The sequence below is a fragment of the Lygodium microphyllum genome, chromosome 18 (genome assembly GCF_053477565.2).
Source record: "Lygodium microphyllum isolate KBCC chromosome 18, Lygodium_microphyllum_v1.1.10, whole genome shotgun sequence".
Taxonomy (NCBI): Eukaryota; Viridiplantae; Streptophyta; class Polypodiopsida; order Schizaeales; family Lygodiaceae; genus Lygodium; species Lygodium microphyllum.
In genome coordinates this window covers 100,456,917-100,479,084 of record NC_141152.1, presented here as the reverse complement: position 1 = coordinate 100,479,084, position 22,168 = coordinate 100,456,917, and the positions used below count along the sequence as shown (strand labels likewise).

The 22,168-nt window shown below is 38.9% G+C and overlaps 1 protein-coding gene across 2 annotated transcripts; it reads left to right on the top strand.

Moving 5' to 3' along the window:
- The first annotated feature begins 11,197 nt into the window (after positions 1-11,197).
- LOC148021197 (cholesterol 16,22-dihydroxylase CYP90G4-like) lies at positions 11,198-16,026 on the top strand. Of its 2 annotated transcripts, XM_087699028.1 has the most exons (7): positions 11,203-11,756; positions 12,129-12,447; positions 12,590-12,748; positions 14,823-14,901; positions 15,143-15,249; positions 15,361-15,482; positions 15,656-16,026. In XM_087699028.1, exons 1-7 carry the CDS (start codon positions 11,425-11,427, stop codon positions 15,756-15,758), a joined length of 1,221 nt encoding a protein of 406 aa, XP_087555154.1. In that variant the 5' UTR covers positions 11,203-11,424; the 3' UTR covers positions 15,759-16,026. The 2 variants fall into 2 exon arrangements, with proteins under 2 accessions (XP_087555155.1, XP_087555154.1); XM_087699029.1 differs by lacking the exons at positions 14,823-14,901; positions 15,143-15,249; positions 15,361-15,482; positions 15,656-16,026 and adding exons at positions 13,580-13,864; positions 13,997-14,407 and having other exon boundaries at positions 11,198-11,756.
- The last annotated feature ends 6,142 nt before the right edge of the window (positions 16,027-22,168 follow it).

Below are 22,168 nucleotides of genomic sequence, written 5' to 3'. Positions count from 1 at the left end.
GTGTTTTTGCAATTTTCCTAATGGAAGTGATATTCACAAAGACATGAGAAGAACAGTTTAATTGAGTATTTCTTATTCAACACTTTTTTTGATGATACAAGTGTGATATTTCATAACCTTTTAACACTAGCTTCGATGGGGCAAAATCAAAATTGATACATACCAAAACTTTGTTGAACAAAATTACAAAGACATAGAAAGTAAACATACGAATCATGAACAATACAATAAAGAGCTGAAATGGAAGAGCTTGACACTCATAGGCCTCACATGTGTATGTACTTGACAATATCGTCTCTAATGATTGCCACGATGAAAGCATCTAGGGAATCATCTCTACCAACATCCGCAAATTGATTGTCAACAAGAGCATCATTTTGAGGTCAATATGATAATCCTGAAGTGGCATAGGCTCGTGTGGTACATTAATCAAAAGGTTGTGCAATATGCAACAAATAGTGATCAAAGGTGGAATAAAAAACTACATTATGTGAAGAAGTGACTCTATATTTTCCATGTTCACATTAGCCAAACTAGAGCCCTTTTAGTGATGATCCAAGTAGATGACTGGAGAAAAGTCTAGAGTGCAATGCGAGGGTCTCCCAACATTGCACAAGGAAAGGTTGTCATCAACCATGGAAGCAATAGGAAACTAGCATCACCCAAGATGTATTTTGGAATAACAAGCCCCATGTAGTTGATTTGCTCTCCAAAAAGTCATTGGCACCCTTGGCACAAATGGAAGAAGCCTGAATTCTTGAGCACACGTGTGTCATTTGTGAAACCTGGCCAGTCAACATTAACATCAAAGAACTTCATGCGACAATCACATATGGCTTGGATGATCATACTATAGTTTGAGTAGAGATCAAACTAGGGAGTGCCATTCTCATGAGTTGGAAGGGTCATGTTCATATGTGTGCAATCAAGCGCCCTATAGCAATTAGGTAGTCCACGAAACGTTTTGAAGCCCTCTTTTACCTCCAATAGCTCTTTTTCAATGGAAGGCCAACATATGAAATGTCGACCATGTTGCATGATGGATTTTACAAACTCTTGCAAGAAATCTATGGAAGTGGAGCAGCCACATCCAAAAATGTTGGCAATGTGCGCATGTGTGTTCCTTGAAGCTAGTAGCATCACACAATGGCAAATTTCTTCTCCACATTGTAAATATAACTAGCAGGCATGTTACAGAGAGGAGCAGGAATGTTGCCTTACTGCAGCTCCATACATGAAGAAGGTTGTAGAGGGATGTGAAAAGCAAATATGGCAGCTCGAATAGCTTTTGCCATCTCTCATCATCCTCCCTAGGATAGAAGATGAAATGGTTCCACTAGTGGATCGAAATAATTTCTTTCAAATCTTGGGTGTTGTCGAACACACAGTGATGTACCCCAACGCAAAGCCAATATGGGATGGATGAAATGGCCTTCATCCTCATTTTCCCAAGCCACATAGAAGGGTGTTGTCGAACAGACAGTGACATACCGCAAAGCAAAGCCAATATGGGATGGATGAAATGGCCTTCATCCTCATTTTCCCAAGCCACATAGAAGGATGCAAGGAAGAGGCTTGCAGAGTATCCCAAGAAGTGACAATCTTAATGAGAGCTAATTAGATAATGGCCAAGACACGTCTTGGAAAGGACCGATTGTGCTCCTTGCGTTGTCCCGCCCCTGGAATTTTTTTGTGCAAGGGATGATGGAGCAAAGTATGGCTCATTGTTTGCAACATATTTCAGCAAATCAGTTGTCACTATGCACTGAACCACATTTCTTTAGAGATAGAATCAATATGGAGGGATGAATTGTAATATAAACCACATCAAGTTTATCACAAGGACAGTGGTAAACATCCTACTAGATTGAATAAATATCAGCATGATGAGAAAGAAAACAATAAATTTTGGATGGAAAGTCAATCTACATGTGCATGTCTTTTAGTTTACCCATGCAAATGCTTCTTTGTTGTTGTAAGCAGAGTGTCTTCATGCATGTGGAGTACAATGAGAATGGAGGTTTAATTTTTTAATAGCATATATTTCATACACATGATGTTGCAAACCATGACAATACATCAATCATTGTTGACATCTATTGTGAATAGAGCTATGATTCTATGCTTCATCATGCAAAGAAGTTGAAGTTACATGTCCCAATGTTGTGTATTATCCTCCCTTGAAATCCTCGTAGTCCGTGCGAAGTAGCGGATCCTTGTGATTGTGCTTATTTGCCTCTAATGATTTTGGGCCCATCATCCTTCAAGCACTGAAACATGAGTCATAAGAGTTCAAGCCTAATATATATTATTGCAAATAATACAAAAAGATTTCATGTCATATGTGTCATGTGAAAGCAAGCTGTAAATCTTCTTCTTCTTCTTCTCTCTCTCTCTCTCTCTCTCTCTCTCTCTCTCTCCCTCTTTTTCTTCTCTTTATCTTCCCCTGTTTTCTTCTCCCCTCTTTTTTCTCTTTTTTCCTTTTCTCTGTCTCTCTCTGTCTTAAATTTTATATTTCCTCTCTCTATAATTCTCTTTCTCTCTGTTTTCTCTCTCTCCTCTTCTTACTTCTCTCTCTCTCTCTCTCTCTCTCTCTCCTTATTTTTCTTTTCCTCTCTCTTTCTCTTTTAAGTTTTTTTCTTGTGCTCTCTATTTTTCTCTTTTCTCTCTTTCCCTTTTTATCCCCCTATTTTCTCTCTTTCAAATTATATATTTCCTCTCTCTCTCTCTCTCTCTCTCTCTCTCTCTCTCTCTCTATGTTAAAAACTGTATAAAAAAGGGTTTTATTTAAAAATGATGATATTTTCTCTTTCCCCCCTCTCTCCATCTCTTTCTCTTTCTTCTTCTTTTTCTATTTATCCTCCTCCTCCTTCTCTTCCTCCTTATTATTATTATTATTCTTCTCAAAGTATGTGAAAAACTATGTCTAAAAACTTTAAAATAAAAATATTTAATTAAAAAATTAAATTTAAAATTCAATTTGAGAGGGAGAGAGAAAGAAACTTTTGATTAAAAGAAGTTTGATTTAATTAGAGGAGAGAGAGGGGGAAGGGGAAAGAATTTAATTAGAAAGGAGAGGGGGAAAAGAAAGAGAGAGATTATAAATGAGAGAGAGGGGAGGGCCCAAGGGGGTTTTAGTGAGAGAGAGAGAGAGAGAGAGAGAGAGAGAGAGAGAGAGAGAGCCTAGGCCCTAAATGAGAGAGAGTGGGGGGGGGGGCAAGGGAAGGGGAAGGGGCTTTTAAGTAAAAAGAAGAGGGAGAAGAGAAAATGAAAGATCACATGCATGTGAGACCAAGGGGATTTTAATGTGTGTGTGTGTGTGTGTGTGTGTGAGAGAGAGAGCCTAGGCCCTAAATGAGAGAGAGGGGGGGGGGGGGAGAGGGGCTTTTAAGTAAAAAGAAGAGGGAGAAGAGAAAACGAAAGATTACACTTATGTGAGACATGAGGCTGGTTACACACCAAGTGATGGACGGCCAACCCCCGCCTAGAGTGTGGACATGCACTTTTTGAAACTGATTGTCGACATGAGCATCATACCTTCACACTAAATGGACACAGTTTGAAAAAAGATAAAAAAATAAACTTATAAATTTTTTGATTGGTTGCAAATGTAAAAAGTGTCATTGTCCTCCACTATTTACAAAGTGGGCAGGGGAGACTCCATGTCCAAAAGTAGGCGGGGAGTTCACCTGTTTAGCAGGTAAACAACAAATCATGTCCTCTCTAGTGTGTAAAGGACTGTGGATGCCCAACCCTTAAATAAGTGTTTTGATTAGTTAGGGCTTACAAAGTGGGCATCCCTTATTTGGTGTGTAACTAGCTTGAGAGAGAGTGGAGGGGATGGGGTTTTAATTGAAAAAGGGAGGTTTGGAAAAGGGAGTAGGTTTGGGGGGGGGGGAGGGAGGGGGAGGGGGAGACTTCTAACTAAAAAGGGGAGGGGGAAGAGAAAAGTAAAGATTACACATGTGGTTTTAATTGAAAAATGGAGGTTTGGAAAAATGAGTAGGTTCGGGAGTCCCTCTGGAAACCTACAACAAAAATGATATAGTAGTAAGAAAAATTAGAGAGAGAGAGAGAGAGAGAGAGAGAGAGAGAGAGAGAGAACCTAGGACCTATACATGAGAGAGAGAGAGAGGGGGGGAAGGGGAAAGAATTTAATTAGAAAGGGGACGGGGAAAAGAAAGAGAGAGACTATAAGTGAGAGAGAGGGGAAGGCCCAAGGGGGTTTTAATATGAGAGAGAGAGAGAGAGAGAGCCTAGGCCCTACAATGAGAGAGAGAGAAGGGGGAGGGAAGGGGGGAAGGGCTTTTAAGTAAAAGGAGAGGGGGAAGAGAAATGAAAAGATAACACGTGTGAGACATGAGAGAGAGGGGACGGAAGGGGAGGGGTTTTAATTGAAAAATGGAGGTTTGGAAAAGGGAGTAGGTTCGGGAAGCCCTCTGGAAGTTTGGGGCTTCAAAAAAATATATATAGTAGTAATATATATATATATATATATATATATATATATATATATATATATATATATATATATATATATATGAGTTTCACCACTACAAGACTCACAAGTTTGCCATGGAGATTTGGAGTCTAACGCATACACACATACAAAGGCCACTCAGATTTTGGTTTAATCACTCAAAATAATCGTTGGGAGAGCACTCTTTTTTTAAAAACCTTTCAATATCCGTTGTAAGTAAAAGGTGCACATGAGCCTCACGATTTGTTGAGATATTGAGCTCCACTCGTGATATGCCAGGGTGATCGTTGTGCATTTATGTCACCGACTTGTTAGCTGTAGATGCGGTTGGTACACCGCCCATGAATAATAGCTAGATGACAGCTATCCTTATCTACTCTAGTTCGTGGCTCAGTTAGTATGCCACCTTAGTTAGTTGAGTTTGGTTTTGAGACCCATATATAGGATTCTTCTATTTCTATGTACTTGAGTTCTTTTTGGCTTACACAACTAAGAAGAGGAAAATTGTTTTCAGCCTCCACCTGTGTTTGTATTCCCCCATTGTGCAAGCAAGAAAGCTACAAGTGAGACTCCTTCCTTCTCTCCCACAATCTTGACATGGTATCAGAGCCTTGTTCGTGGTAAGGAGCTCAAGAAAGCAATCCAAGTTCGCGGTGTTCTGGTAAGGGGACCAGTGTTGTTTTCATTTTTTCTGTTTGGGAGCAAGTCTCTGCAGGTAGCACAGCCGGAAAGTGCAGGAGTGCATTGTCTCAGATTGAGACTCCCTCCGCGGTATAGCAAGAGGGCAGTATATGCTGCGGGAGAGGCCTTTAGCCCTTGGTATCTCTGTTTTTTTGATTTGAGGCCATTTCAGGGCCTGTTTTGGAGGCGGAAGTTTTCTGCACGCACTCAGGAAAAGGCCCTGTTTTATGCTGTGCGACCATTGTTCTACAGGTCGATGAAAAGTTACTGTAGAAATTGCATCGTATGCCTGTGCGCAGAGACATTGGGAGTTACGAAATCATCCATGTTGCCTGTTGATACAAAATCGTCACTAAGAAGTGACTGTGTGGTCAAATACCACTTTCGTCAGGTTTGCAGATTTGCCCTTGTGAGGCTGAAGCTGTGTTCTTTGCAGTGACAGAATTTTTTGCAATGTTCTGCAATGGCGTCTGATTCTCTTTCACAAATTGTCACTGAAAAGCTTGACAAGAATAACTTCCAAGCATGGAAGTTCAGAATGACGAATTTCCTTATGGGAAAAGGATATTGGGAATTCGTTGCAGGAAATGAAGAAGAACCAGTTCTTCCTGATGTTCCCAATCAATAGCAAATGCAGGCATTTAAAGCATGGCATGAGAGAGCCATGAAAGTTATGTACTGGCTGTCTATCAGCATTTCAGACTCTATGATTGTGCATATTCAAGATGCAAGTACGCCAAAGGAGGCATGGGATACTTTGTCAAAAATGTATAGCACAAATACGCAAGCCAAGAAAATGCAGCTCAAGCAAGAGTTGCACAATGTGCAAAGAGAAAATATGAGCATCAATGACTACCACATGAAGGTGAAGAAGATTGCAGATGCACTTGTTTCCATTGGGTCGCCAGTGGAAGATGATGATTTAGTTTCTGTGACCTTGAATGGTCTAGGAAAGGATTATGCACAGTTCCGAACATCCATTTCCGTCCATGAAAGATTTCCTGATTTTGAGGAGTTGATTGCTATTCTAATTTCTGAGGAGCAGAGAAATGGTGGTGCATCTTCTTTAGGAGGAACTTCAAAATAAGCTGTCTTCTACTCAAATGCTGGAAGAGGTAGAGGCAGAGGTAGAGGAGGCCGTGGTAGAAATTAGAATATGCAGCAAACTCAAGAAAACCAGTCCTATGGAGGAGGATGTGGTAACTCTAGAGGCAGGGGGAGCCAAAGAGGTCGTGGTGGATGGCAAAGAGGCCAAAATGCAAATAGTAATGTTGAATGCTACTACTATGGTAAAATGGGTCATCTGGCTAAAGACTGCTATAAAAAGCAGAATGACATCATGAATGGAAAATTGCAACAAGAAAATTATGCATCTTCTAGTAGACAGGGTGATGACAGAAATGAGCATTTGTTTATGGTGCAGCACATGAACAATTCTATGACAAGTGCAGAAGAAAGCAACGATGTATGGTATGTTGACTCAGGTGCATCAAATCACATGACAGGTCATGCAGAATGGATGGAAGATGCAAGGAAAATGGAAAAACCAGGATTTGTGGAGACTGGTGATAATACTGCACATCCTATTGTGCAGATTGGAAAATTTCCTTTGTCTATGCAGGATGGGAAAAAGAAATACATGTTCGATGTATTTCATGTCCCGAATATCGCCAAGAATCTGGTTTATGTTGGTCAAATGGTTGAGCAGGGCTTGCAGGTCTGATTTAATCCTCATGGATGCTTTGTTGAGGATATGAAAAATAAAGGTCGCTTGATAGCAAAAGGAAAGAAGAAGGGCAGAATGTTTACGTTGGATGCAAACATGCCTGAATTAAGTGCAGCAATGTTTGCACATGGGACCGGTGTAGTTGCAGATATTGATATCTGGCATAAACGCATTGGTCATGTTAATGTACAGCGACTTAAATCAATGCAGGTCCAAAATATTGTTGCAGGATTGCCTAAATTCAAGGTTGCAGAAATGCATAAGGTATGTGAAGCTTGTCAATTTGGAAAACATGCAAGGAAACCATTTCCTAGACATGTTCAAGAGAGTAAGAAGCCATTGGAATTAATCCACTCTGATATGTGGACTACTAAAGCTGCATCTCTTGGAGGCTGTCATTATTTTGTCACTTTTATTGATGACTATAGTAGCAGAAAAGTTTGGGTGTATTTTATGAAAAAGAAAAGTGAAGTTTTTGGGCATTTCAAAACTCTTAAAGCTATGGTTGAAAAAGAAACATGCCTGCAAATAAAATGCCTAAGGTCAGATGGAGGGGGAGAGTACCTCTCAAATGAGTTTGCAAGGTTCTTGCAGGAGCATGGCATAAAGCAGCAATATTCATGCAGTCATACCCCACAACAAAATGGAATTGCAGAAAGGAAAAACATGCATATTTGAGAGGTATCTCGTGCCATGCTCAATGAAAAAGACTTGCCAGATTTTTACTGGGCTGAAGCAGTTGCTACAGCAGTCTACATAATGAACAGGACTCCCACTGCAGCAATACATGGAATGATTCAAGAGGAGAGGTATACTGGTAGGAAACCAGATATTTCTCATTTGAAGATTTTTGGTTGCATTGCCTATGTTCATGTGCTAGATGAGTTGAGATCCAAGTTGGATCCAAAAGCTGAGAAGTGCATCTTTATTGGTTACTCTCTGCAGCAAAAAGGGTATAGATGTTATAACCCTTCTACTCGTAAGTTTATAGCGAGCAGAGATGTTATTTTTGATGAGATGAGTAGCTGGTATAAACCAGTAAATGTGATTGATAATGTGGATGCACAAAATAGTAATGCTGCACAGAATTCACAGCAGCAGTCACAAGATATTAGTGGACCTGGACCGTCCTCTAGCAGTGGTTCACATTCTTCGCCATGGACAGGCAGATTGAGATCAGGAGAATCTTCTCAAAGCAATGCAGATAGTGGTATGCAGGTTTCACGAAAAGGAAAAGAGAAGGTAGATCAGCCCATGTTTGATGTGAATGCAGGTCACTCTTATGTGGATGGTGAATCCAGTGGCTCAGAACAGAGCATTGATGATGAGTTGGGTATTCCTTCTATTGATACACCTAGAGTAAGGAAGACCAGGGATGTTTTGAGAGCACCTGGGAGTCAACCTACTTTGCGCAGGTCTACCAGAGCTAGGTATCCTGTGGATAGGCTGAAATATGATGGATTTACAGCCATTCACTATGCCTATATGGTCAAAGTGATACAGGAACCAGAACCCACTTCTTTTGAGCAAGCCATGGGAAAAGAAAAATGGGAGAAAGCCATGGATGAAGAATTGGATGCCTTGGAAGAAATGCTACATGGGAATTGGTACCTTTGCCTAAAGATAAGAATGCAATTGGTTGTAAGTGGGTTTATAAGGTGAAGCACAATGCAGATGGTTCTGTGAACAGATACAAGGCAAGATTAGTAGTCAAGGGGTATGCACAAACATATGGCATTGATTATGAAGAAACATTCAGTCCGGTTGCAAGGATGGCAACCGTAAGAGCAGTCATTGATATGGCTGCATCAAAGGAATGGTCTCTACATCAGATGGATGTAAAGAATGCCTTCTTGCATGGTGATTTGCAAGAAGAGGTCTATATGGAGCAGCCACCAGGTTATGTACATGCTGTTCATCCTGAGTTTGTTTGCAGGTTGAAGAAAGCCTTGCATGGCTTAAAGCAAGCACCTAGAGCATGGTCTGACAAGATAGGACAGTATCTTGTTACTATTGGCTTTCAGATTTCCAATGCAGATTTCTCACTTTATGTGAGAAAAACAGAGAAAGGTATTATGCTGCTTGTCATTTATGTTGATGATTTGATTATCACAGGTGATAGTGGTGAAGATATCCTTCATGTGAAAATGCTATTGAAGCAGAAGTTTGAGATGAAGGATTTGGGAGAGCTGCATTATTTCTTGGGCGTTGAGGTGATTAGATCACCAAGTGGGATATGGCTCTTGCAGAGGCAGTATGGATTGGACATGCTGTCCAAATATGGGATGACAGGCTGTAAGCCTATTTCAGTTCCTTTGGAGCAGAATGTGAAGCTGAGCGCAGATGTAGGTGAGCTTCTGGAAGACCCTACTATGTACAGACTCATAGTAGGAAGTTTGATTTATATGACTATTACCAGGACAGATTTGAGCTATGTTGTTGAATTGGTAAGTCAGTTTATGCAGGCTCCAAGGAAACCGCATTTGGATGCGGCTAGACGCATACTCAGGTATGTGAAGTCCACATTGCAGTATGGACTACTTTATGAGACTAAGGTTCAGATACAGTTGCATGGATACACTGATGCTGCTTGGGCTGGTAGTATTTCTGATAGACGATCTACCAGTGGATATGTGTTCTCTTTTGGGAGTGCTGCAGTCACTTGGAGCAACAAGAAACAGCCTACAGTTTCCTTGTCGAGCACAGAGGCTGAGTACAAGGATGCAGCAATGGCTGCATGTGAGGTAGCTTGGTTGCATAAGCTACTTTATGATATGCATCAGCCTACAGATGGGCCAGTTGTCATTTATTGTGACAACATGAGCAGTATACACTTGGCAAATAACCCAGTCTATCATGGTAGAACAAAGCACATTGAGGTGCATTATCACTATGTGTGGGAGAGGGTTTTACCAGGTCTTATTGATCTAGTTTATGTTAGCACAGAGGATCAGGTAGCTGACATATTTATGAAGGCATTGGGCGCAGAGAAGCTGCGCAAGTTCAGAGACTTGCTTGGTGTGCAGGAATTGGGATTGAGCTCGAGGGGGAGTGTTGAGATATCGAGCTCCACTCATGATATGCCAGGGTGACCGTTGTGCATTTATGTCACCGACTTGTTAGCTGTAGATGCGGTTGGTACAATGCCCATGAATAATAGCTAGATGACAGCTAACCTTATCTACTCTAGTTCGTGGCTCAGTTAGTATGCCACCTTAGTTAGTTGAGTTTGGTTTGGAGACCCATATATAGGGTTCTTCTATTTCTATGTACTTGAGTTCTTTTTGGCTTACACAACTAAGAAGAGGAAAACTGTTTTCAGCCTCCACCTGTGTTTGTATTCCCCCATTGTGCAAGTAAGAAAGCTACAAGTGAGACTCCTTCTTTCTCTCCCACAATCTTGACACGATTATCTTTACTTGATGACATGCCACATGTCTAACTCTATGTACCCACTGCCCTTCATGTGACCGCATGGTTAATGGGGGAACACAGTTTTGCACTAGGCTTAGCCTTGGACCCTAGTGCCCCTAATGCGACACAACTCTAAGAGACTCTCTCTCTCTCTCTCTCTCTCTCTCTCTCTCTCTCTCTCTCTCAACATTAATGAGGATGGGGTCCACCGCAATGTGACTAGTCACTAGCACACCCCTTATTTTGACTAGCAATTACAGCTCCCGGTGCACATCCCAACACATCATCGTATGGTAGGCTCAAATATGAGCAATCTACAGTGTTCATTTTTGAAGGGCTAGTCCATATTTTTTCTTGAAGGTCTCTCTATGATCTTGCCCTTCCACTTGAAGGTCACTTTTCAAAATATGGCCTTTGAATGATGTGTGCAATAAATATTACTTTTCAAGATCTAAACTTTGTGCAAGAAAGCTTTTTAATCAAGATTACTTAACAATGATAAAATTCTAATTCATGTGTAAGACAATTTATACTATACATATTTGATTTAATAAACTCTATTATGAATCATTGATATAGCCTTCACTATCTAAACTCGATAGAGTAGATCGCATCCCAATCTACCTCTCTTGGATCTCGTGTGCCATTGTAAAAAAGAAATGTAAACTTGTTAACATTCTCTAAGCTCAATTGATTGTGGTCATTTGACTTGATATGGTTCATCTTGAAGAATCCCCTTTCACAATTGATTATGCTTGCCTTAGTAACTAGACATTGGGCAATTAGATTAATAAATTTATTTATAATACAATATACTACCTTTTAAAGAAAAAAGGTGTCCTTCGAAGTTCGAACGCAATGCTAGAAAAACTTTGCCTTTTTTCCAAGGGCAAAATTTTTCCTTTGCCTTTCAAATGCATTGCTTTCAATATTTTGGGATTCTCTAGCAGGTCAATAATGGCCCAGAAGGGCCGTGCAACCTTAAAAATGAACCCTGAATCTACTAGTGTCTGTCGCGTTCCTTGCTTCATCATAGTTCCTGCAAGCTACAAGCTCATCACAGAAGAATAAACTACGTCTCCACCCATCGAATCCATCTCTGCTGATCGTGTGTACTTTCAGCATGTTAGATAGGCTTAGTGCAGTGCTGTTTGGGGTTCATCAGTTATTACCTGCGCCAGCCCTAATTTCGAAGGACGGCATGCTTCAAGTTTGGGTGGCCCTGGGTATCCTAGCCGTCATTACCATACTATGGTGCCTGCTGAGATTTGGGATTATTGATGGGGTTATGACGAAATGTTACGGGATCAGCTCTGTCAGCAAAGATCATAGTCAGTATCGCTTACCCCCAGGAAGCTTCGGATTGCCGTTCATTGGCGAGACCCTTCAGTTTGCCTTCTTCAACAGCGCACGCGTTGGACATCCCCTGCCTTTCCTGGCAGCCAGAAAACGTCGGTAATGCTCATATTTTTACAATAGAACAATCACCATAGCATGTCTTGCAGTATTTTAATGATCCAAAACAGCTACTTTGCCTACTGTACCTCCTGGTATGACCATATCAATACCTCTGCTCAGCTATCTGTTTATCGAAAATGTGTCTGTTACTGCCAAAAAGCTTTATCTCTTCCCTTTTGAATATGGATGACCGCCAGAGAAAGTAAGGGCTTCATGGATGGTTGTTTGCAAAGCAAGCATCCACTAATCTGCCAATTCTCTGTGTGATTCAGACTCTAATCTGAATTGGGTTCAGTCACAAATTTCAAAGCTTATTAACGTTTCTAGCAAACCATTGCTAACAAGCAGCATCACATGTCCACAATGTAGATACGGCAACGTCTTCAAGTCACATCTCATGGGAAGACCAGCATTGGTTTCCATGGATCCAGATCTCAACAAGCTCTTGTTAACAGGAGAGGGGAAGATAGTGCAGGCTTCCTACCCATCATTCATCACAAAGATTGCTGGGCCTTGGCTGAATTCCCATGGAGCAAGGCACAGGCTTTTTCGCGACCTCACATCCACACGACTGTCCATCCCTGCCATCCAAACATTTTTCTTGAATGAGGTGCAGACAGATGCTCAATATATCCTTCAGTCTTGGAAAGATAGGCCACTCATACATTTTCAGCAGGAAGCCATGAAGGTAAATCCACGTGTCCTGGTCTCCTCTCTTTGAATGACAACGAGATCATCGTTGCAGAAGCATTCAGTCTCTCAGCAGAGTCTCATGCCTATAATAGTTTTCTAGGAAGTTTACTGGCTTCTTGACTGGCAATCTGCTGCAGTTTTTGTTCAGACTCATGTTGAAAATTACAGTGGGAATGAAGCAAGAAGATAATGAGACTGTGGCAAGTCAGCTATTGGCAGATATAGCTCTTTTGTCAAGTGGGTACTCTGCCATACCAGTTGATTTACCAGGAACACCTTACAACAAAGTGTTGAAGGTAACAATATTTCTCCAGGCTTGTCACTTTGGAGATTATGATGGTTTGGGTAGGAGTGATTCTCGCTTTCAACACTTGTTTTAAAACATGATGAAACGATGGAAATGAATGAATAACCAACAGAAGTGCTTGAGTCCTCTTCATCAGTAGATATATTTTACTGTTCTCGCATCTCGCTAGTGGCTTACATTGAGGATCGGGAGTGCAATGTGGGTATGACTATATAGACATGAGAGTCTTGAAAGCCTCAATTAGCTTGCCCATTTTGCCCACCATATCCGTGCAGGCTCCTAAACAATGGCAAAATCGATTCTTTTATAGGTTTCCAATGGTATTTTGCTCTATTTCGGTTCTTATTTCTTAATATACTAAAGCACAGAGCAAACAGTTCAGGTAATCTGATTTATAGTGCAAGAAAAACAGGAAAGCTGAATCCTTATAGTGCGTCACCCTATGCAGGTGAGAGGCTCAAGACACATATATTAGATGTCGAGCTTCTCACTCAGTACACCTGCAGTCGGAAAAGATCGCTCATCTATAGATTCCGGATTGTTGATGCTGGCCTACTATAAAGGCGTAAAGCAAGCCTATTTCAATCATAGCAGTCAGATTACTATTAATCCAATGCAGTGAAGAGTATGCAAGTCAAGCAAGCAAGCAAGCTGAATCGTGATTCGTTATAATGTGCTCTGATTCAATTCAATTCGGTTCCGCCAGCAATTACGTTTTACCTTGTTAACTGGTCTAATTAGGAGGTTCCTGCAATTAGTGAAGTCAATATGCTAAGAGGCGGAAGATTGAAAGACTTCTTCTGCATAATTGCATCGACAGGCTCGTCGGAGGATTGGGTCCTTCTTAAGCCAACTGGCGAGGGCGAGGAGGATTAAGCAGCTGCCAGCTGAAAATGCTGAAACTAATGATCTGATGAATCCATCGGCGGACCTTATGAGCGTTCTCGTCCATGAGCGTGACGAGTTTGGAAACCCTTTGACTGACGAAGAGATATCAGAACTCGTCTTCTCCCTGATATATGGGGGTTTCGAGACGTCGACCGTTTTCCTCACCTTTCTCATCAAGTTCCTCTCTGACAGTCCCAGCGTGGTCGACAAATTGAGGGTACTTGACATCATATCTATATATATGTCATCTCCTTCCTTGTATTCTCTCATCTCATTAGTCTCAAGAGCACTGATCTTCTATATATATGTGTGTGCGCGCGTGCGTGCGTGCATGACTTGGGTTTGACAGGAAGAACACACCCGTATCCGCATGAGTAAGCTCAAGGGAACCGATGATCATCATCATCCACTCTCTTGGGGGGACTACAAACAGATGGAATTTTGACCCCAACCCTAATTTCTTTGGCCCCAACCCTAATTTAAATGTTAGGGCAATTTCTATATTTGGTCTAATCTAGTATTGCTCTTGAGGGCGTATATTGCTTAAGGATTGTTGACTATATATAGCTTATAAGCTCTTTTAAGTAGAAACTTCATCAACTGAAAGTTGTGTGAGAGCAAAAGAAAGTGTTCCGTTGGGAGAAAGGTGTGCTAGGAAAATATATATTGTTTTTGGTATGGTTGTAAAAGTTAAATGTAGATACCCTCATCTAGGTGATGAGTATGACAGGACTACTCCATCTACGTTGTTGACAAGAGAGTATGAATGTACAATATTATTGCTATACAAATGTTGGTTTTACATTTATTAGCAGCACACTAAACTAGCACTCTTATAAGCAGTCCCACGCAATCTTGAGATGGTTTCTTCAAGTCAAGCAAAGAAAGGGAGTCTTGTGTGGCACCTTCTTTAGCTTGCTTAGTTATAAAGTAAGGCTACCATTACTCCCTAGACTTTAAGAACAACGTGAAAAATGCCATCTTTGACTTATTTTTCATGATGGCTTCCTTTGCATTTCCAAAGATTTCTTGTCTAATGACTAGTACTTTACATCAATTCAAGTACAATTGCATGTATGTTCTATATTACACATATCTATCTAATCAAAGTGTGTTATGTTTACTATCATTGTTGGGCAAGGCTGTATGTTTTATAAAGTTGACTATGAATGCAGGTAATCAATGAGACCCTAAGATTATCAAGTATTACCCATTATGTCCTTCGCGAGTCAATTGAGCACATCCACTACAAAGGTAGATCTCAATGATATGAAATAGCATTGTCCTACTTAATATATTTAATTGTAAAATCCATTACAAATAGTGTCAAGGGGTTATTGTCATGCTATGTGATCTTGCATTTAGAATGTTGGTCTTACCCCCTTTCTTAATCTTCACTTATATGATTCCACAAATGCTCCAATGATTCTATTTTGAATATGTTTGCATCCTCTAACCTTATAATCCATCTAATAGTCATTATGGCAATTGGTAGGCATGGTTATACCCAAAGGATGGTTAGTCCTTGTAAATCTCTCTATGGTACATCTTGATCCAATACATTATCCTCAACCTTCAACATTTGATCCATGGCGTTGGCAGGTATTGTATTCAATATTTTCAAATAACTTATACAAACACCTTTCTATTTGTCAAACCAATAGATTTATTAACTTCATATCTAACCTTAACACTTTTCTCCATTGTTGGTAGAATTGTGCAAACAACCTTTCATTTCTAGCTCCATTTGGTGGAGGGTTAAGAGCTTGCCTTGGCAATAACTTGGTTAAGTTTGAAGTGGCCATATTTCTTCACTACCTTGTCACCACCTTCAGGTATTTGTTTGTCACATGCATACACACTTTTAAGATTGAAGTGACTATTTATGTTCACTGCCTTATAAGTAGCTTTATACGTATGCACATTAGAGTGGTTGAAATCATTGTTGTAAACTACTCCATTGAAAATTGCCATTTTTTGTGGTATTCACAAATTCTTTTGAATCCAGGTGGACACCTATGGTTGAGAAAGATACCCAAGGTGATTGTGTTTCAGCCCTATCTTTCCCTACCGTGCACAATGGGTTACCAATCAAAGTTTATCCAATCTAGAAAAATTAGAGTGAACAAAAAATGCATGTGCATTTTGAAAGTAAAAATGTCTTTTCATTGATTAGTGTGTTGCAACACATGTCAACAAGTGCATTAACACTAATATAGCGCTTGCTTAAAAATATGTACTTTCACGTTCAAAGAAAAAAACCAGCATAGCACTTGTGTTCCTCCATGTGAAGATGTGTCCAAAAAACTCCTTATGTATCCCTTAGTATTGCATTACTCCTTATTCGATGAAACCTTTCACCCCTTGGTATTAAATCACCCCTTATCCAGTGTATGTCTCTATGTATGTATAGTATACATGTGTTTGTGTGTATGTGTATGCACATGCATGCATACACACAAAGTCCTAAAGTGGGGGCTTACTATATGTAAGGCATCCATAGTATGTGTTCAAGCCCTAATTTGAAGATGGGATGAGAGAATAACATACTTTTTAGAAATGCATGGTATGTTTAAACTATTATTAACCCAAGGAAAAATATTGATAAAACCTCTGCACTACTATTTTAGGTGCTTAGTAAATCGAAACTTTATATAAAACCAAATGATTTTGATAAGTAATATTGAAGAAAGCATTGTAATAGACCCTCTAAATGATATGCACTCAAGGACTAATTTAAGAGCTTTATCCAAGTGATTAAATGACACCCTTATCTATTTAATTTGTAAATATGTCTCTAAAGTATATCCCTTTGTATGTTGATAGAACCATTGCATTGGTAATTAAGATGCTTAGTCAAAAGTAACTTTATATAAAACTGAATGATTTTGATCTTAAGTGATATTGAAGAAAGCATTGCTAGTAGAACCTCTAAATGATGTTTATTCGATTTAAGAATTTTATCCAAAAGGTTAAATCACACCCTTGTCTATTCAATTTGTAAATACTTCTCTAAACCATGTCTCTTTGTATGGAGAAGTTTACTTGAATGTAACATGTAGAAGCTTGTTTGTTATGCCCGTGTACGTCGACTACATAAGAGTTACACCCTATCCCTAAGTTTAGATAGAAGCATCTATATTGTATTGATATTAGACATGAAAAATTGCTATAAATCCAAGAGAAAGTGTCGATATAAATACTACAAGTAGAATCTATTGGATATAACAATAATACTAAACTTCAGTAAAAGTTTCTAGTTTCATTATTAAAGCATAAAAATTTTGGTATATTTTTGAAAATGTTGATGCTCATAAACATTGACTAGAGAAGTTTTGTGAATCTTTATTTTTATGAATTGATAAGATCACATCCTAATTCCACATTTTCACATTTAAATCTTCATGATAAGATCAAGGTAATCGAATGACATGATAGAAATTTTAAGATGCCATATTGGAAGAAAAAGGGGATCTTAAGTTGGAATGTTGTAAAAGCTACAAAGTGGTCCAACCAAGGGTTAAATGAGTTGGTTGTGGAGATGACACTTTATCACTTATAAGTGTAAATGTGACTAGAGAAAATAAAAGAAATGTGTTTGATTACTGCAAAATCATTGATATACATGTGCTTGTAGAGGTGATAATTTCTTGTAATTGTGTAGGCTGATTGGATTTTTAAAGGTACTCAATCTTTAAGTCTCTTATTTAAATAAAACACATGCCCTTAGATCCAATGGTAGATGTGCTATACTAGCCCACATTTTGCACATCTACAATTTATGATCTTATATCCATTAGAACCACAATAGTAGAGCATACCCATTATAAATAAACATCTAGCATGTGTGTATATGTGGGTGCATGTACACATTTTCTAGCTTTACTTAATGATGGACCACACAACTAGTTTTGGTTTCATCATCATAAGCATTTGTGGATGTACACACATGTATATTCTAGCTTTACTTAATCTTGGCTACACGTGCTTTTGGTTTCATCATCATGTAGAGCTACATCATATTATCTTCCAATTATAGTATGATAGGCAAGCATGCATACAGAGTGTTATGACCAATCAACAGCAACAACACAAACGACATAATCTACCCTGAATAACACCACAAAAAATATGAATCTACCTTGAATAGCCATAACTTTGATTGCCAAAATTTTTAAATTGATAAAAAACAATAAAAAGTAAATGTTTTCATGAATGCAATGTCAACTTTTAGGATATGTTATAAATATTCAAGGAAACACATTGTCCCAAACATTATACATGTCCAATTTCCTAAACATATTATCCATAGACTATGATAGTTAATCTTTTGGAAACACATAGAAACACTAAGGTTGGCTTGAGAACAACCCATGATGGGTGGTATCTTGAAGAATTTTCATTATATCAAATGTTAAATATCAAAAGATACATTGAGGATTTGCAAAAAGACAATCACCCTTCACATGAAGAAAAACACCTATTCTACATATCATCATATTGGTTTATGCATAACAATATCATAAACGAAGTTATATAATGTGTGTGACTCACATAGCCTAGTGGATGACTCACATAGCTAGGAACCAAACACACAAGATGTTGATATAAAACAAAAAGACACTGTAACTTAGAGGACATTGTTATACTTTGCGAATAGCCTTGCATCCCTTAACAAAGCATGTTAAGAAATTGTAAGTAGAGCCTCTCTAGATGCTTATAACCCTCTAACATAGTCATATAATAGGCCCTAAAAGCCGAAAAGAAAAGTAACATGAATGTGATTAGATATAGAAAATGAAGAGGTATGTAAGGCATAAAACCCAACATTATATTGAGGCCATCTGCAATTGCTCTACCTCATAATGATCAATAGCTAGAGCCTCTTCCTACACATTCTTTAAATTTTCTTTCAACACATCCTCCTATCCAACATCTTTATAGACATCTTTCTATTGCAATAGATGAGCCATATATTCATTCTTCAGCCTCTTCTAAGCCAAAGAATTTTGCAATTTCTCATTCAAAGACTAATTATGCTCCTCAAGCTCTGTCATATTGTTGCATTTGGGGTTGAAAGTCTACTGTGAGGGTAAGAGACAACAGGGTTAAGGGAGATTCAAGGAGAGGAGTAGATGGAAGAGAAGGGGTTGAAAGAAATAGAAGATGTAGAAGAATGCTCACACAGAGGTGAAGCCTATCAATTTATACCAATCCTCCTTTTTACATAAAATCCTCCCAAAATAGTTGAAAGCTACCTGCTTTCTTTTACATGTTATCCTATTCTAGAAGTTGTCTACAATTTTTGGATTTTTACAAGAGATAATATCTAAAATATCAAAAATTGGCTAAACTTATCCAAAAATCTAGTATTTTTTAATAATCCACACTACGAGCACTGACAATAATGGTATTGACTCTCTAGATCAGTAAGAAAGCCTGATGAAAATGCATTCTAGAGTTTTTCACACTGTGTCCCTGTAGCGGCACGACATCCACCCCCTCCTGACATGCACATCCTCCGACATGTGCCAAATTCTTACGGATCTGCAATGTTAGAAGAAGTATCATTTGTCATCTCAATGTCTTCATCTTCTGCCTCTTTTTCTTTCATATTCTCATGTTCATGCTCAGTATCCAATTCATATGTTGAAGACTCCCTATGTTTAAAGAGCTTACAAAACTTGTTTCTCTATGTCTTTGTCTATGTCTTTGTCAACTTGTATCAATGCTTTCAAAACTTCACCATTAGAATGTCTTTTTCGTTTTAGCATATCAATTATCGCATCATGAAATTCACACTTTGCAATTCTAAGAACTTCGCCAAGTGTGAATTCCACTCTACTACCAAGTATGTGATCTTCCAAGACCTTTCTAAGGTTTGTGACAGTCTCAAGATCCGATTCTAACCTCTAATTGGGCTGCTTGCCCCTTTTCTTCCCTTCTTGTTTTTTCTCCTGAGATGCATTCTCCGTAACATGCTCAGGTATGGCTTTTTCATCCTCTTTTTGTTGCTCCATTTTACTTCGTATGATGCATTCAGATGGACCCGAAGATGAAGGACCAACAACGTCCTCATCTCTTCTTCTCTTTTTTTCTAAAGAACTTCTTGATTATAAACCTCAATCAAATAAGCATAGACTAAAAATGAATCCACTAGTACACTCCATCTTGTTCTCCCTCGTATACTTTGGCTTACATTAGCCAATTCAAACTTTGTTGTTCTACCCTTTTCCATGCAATCTAATGCTTGCATCCAAATGCGAGATTTTGCTTCAGCCATGTCTCCTTTATGGGCTTCATCAGTCATTTCAATTCTCAACCCATATGTGGCTGCATCTATGGCAACAAATGCTATCCTTGCAGTCATCTCTTCCAACCTCTTTTGCATACCACCATTTCCAAAATTTGGCTCTATTGCAAGACCACTTTCTGTTGCATGTATTTTTCCATCTTTCCAAAAGACTAACATTTTCGCTTTCGCTTCACGATAGGATGTACAGTCTCCCTTTTCATGTGTAAACTGTCACAGCAAATGCATCTCCTCTTGTATCCTTCTCTATATGGCCTTTGGGCTGTTGCTCGAGCCTTCTCTTCTACCTTAGCATCCAACTTTTTGACCTTTGCGTAGATTTCTGTCAAATTCAGCCTCAAATCATGCATGCCTTTGATTGATTCATCCACAACATCACCTTTAAGAGCTGGATCAACAAGTATAGCCGATTGTTCCACCATAGCTACAAGCACCTTGGCTGCAATTTCAACCCCCTTCTGAGCGTGGCAGGTGTGGTGCCTATATCCCATCTTAATTTTATCCACTCTCTTTTTACCAACATATGCATTGTCTCAATTACATTAGCCCAATTTGATTTCAGTCTCGTTTCAGAAGAGGCATATTCTAAATGATAAGTCAGCTTCTTCTGCAAGACCGAATCTGCAACTTCTAGAAACAAATAAATTTTTGACTCTCCAATGATTGCTCCTCATATCCAACTGCACATATCGACTTTCAAATTTAAGGAGCAAAGCTGTAGTAGCAGCCAACCCTTTATTGGGCTTTTCAATTCAATCTGTAAATGTCTTTTTAGTCATCAATCCTACATCTTCCAAGAAAAACTCTTCTCTCAAAGCTTTCTTAAAAGCTGCCCAATCAACATCTCTTCTATGTAACTCATCAATTCGATCATACAATGTATACATGGTCAAACAGGAGAAACACTGACTTGATGCATACTGCGGTATCTCCATGAAACATCTTTTCTTCATAGAATCGGATGAAGGCCAAAACATTTTAACCTTTAAACTACTTCAATTCTTGTCCCACTACTTACAATGCATTCACAGCTAAGGAATCAATTCTTTTTGCTTCGTGCCGAGTTTGTATCTGTTGTTGTAACAACAACTGCTATTATTGTTGTTGTTGCAACAAAGCAATCATATGTTGTAAAGCATCACCACCACTTGAACGTGTAGAATCTCCCATCTTTACACACCTACTACCAACTTTCATGTCGGGTTCACCACTGTCGTCGTGTTTTGGGTCGAAAGTCTACCGTGGGAGTAAGAGATAGCAAAGTGAAGGGAAATTCAGGGAGAGGAGTAGATGGAAGAGAAGGGGTTGAAATAAATAGAAGATATAGAAGAATACTCAAGAGGCGAAGCCTGACAATTTATTTCTGTATTATGATAAGATAAATCTCTTGTAGACAAAAATGTGCATAAAACAAAACCTTTCTCTATGCTACTCAGACTGCCAATCTTATGCTTCCATTGGCTCCGAAAGGGGGGTAAAATACTAGGGCACGTGGCTAGAATTCTCCTAGATCACTCATTTTCCCTCTCCTAGTTCGAAGTGTTGTTCATTGCTTGAAAACTCCAATCACATGTCACACGATTTCGCCAATCCTTCTTTTTACATAAAATCCTCCCAAAATGGTTGAAAGCTACCTACTTTCTTTTACATGTCATCCTATTCTAGAAGTTGTCTATAGTTTTTGGATTTTTACAAGAGATAATATCTAAAATATCTAAAATTTGTTAAAGTTGTCCTAAAATCTAGTATTTTTGAACCATCCACACTACGAGCACTGTCATTAATGGCATTGGATCTCTAGATCAATAAGAAAGCCGAATGACAATGCATTCTAGAGTTTTTCACATTGTATTCTCGTAGCGGCACGACAACGTAAGATTTCATTTTCTTGTAACTAAGACTTCGACATAGGTGACATAAATGATCCTTACAAAATATCATAAGGCCTAGAGATGTCAAATATAATCCATCAAGTTAGATATATATATCACATGAGTTCAAAATAAGGGGTTTTAAAAATACCATTTATATATATTTTTTACATACAAAAGGGTGTCATATAAAGGGGTTACTTAGAAATTGTATAAAAAAAGGTTGTGTTTTATTGGAGAATATTTCATAGGTAAGGATATTTATAAATAAGCCTTGAATGCACGTTGTCACATCGGATTCGTGTAGGGGTTAGTGAAAGTCACTCGCCATAGGGAT

Coding starts and splice junctions, on each gene's coding strand:
- LOC148021197 (XM_087699028.1), top strand. CDS start 11,425: ATGTTAGATAGGCTTAGTGCAGTGCTGTTTGGGGTTCATCAGTTATTA. Junction 12,448..12,589: donor TTCAGCAGGAAGCCATGAAG/GTAAATCCACGT, acceptor AATCTGCTGCAG/TTTTTGTTCAGACTCATGTT. Junction 14,902..15,142: donor TGAGCACATCCACTACAAAG/GTAGATCTCAAT, acceptor GGCAATTGGTAG/GCATGGTTATACCCAAAGGA.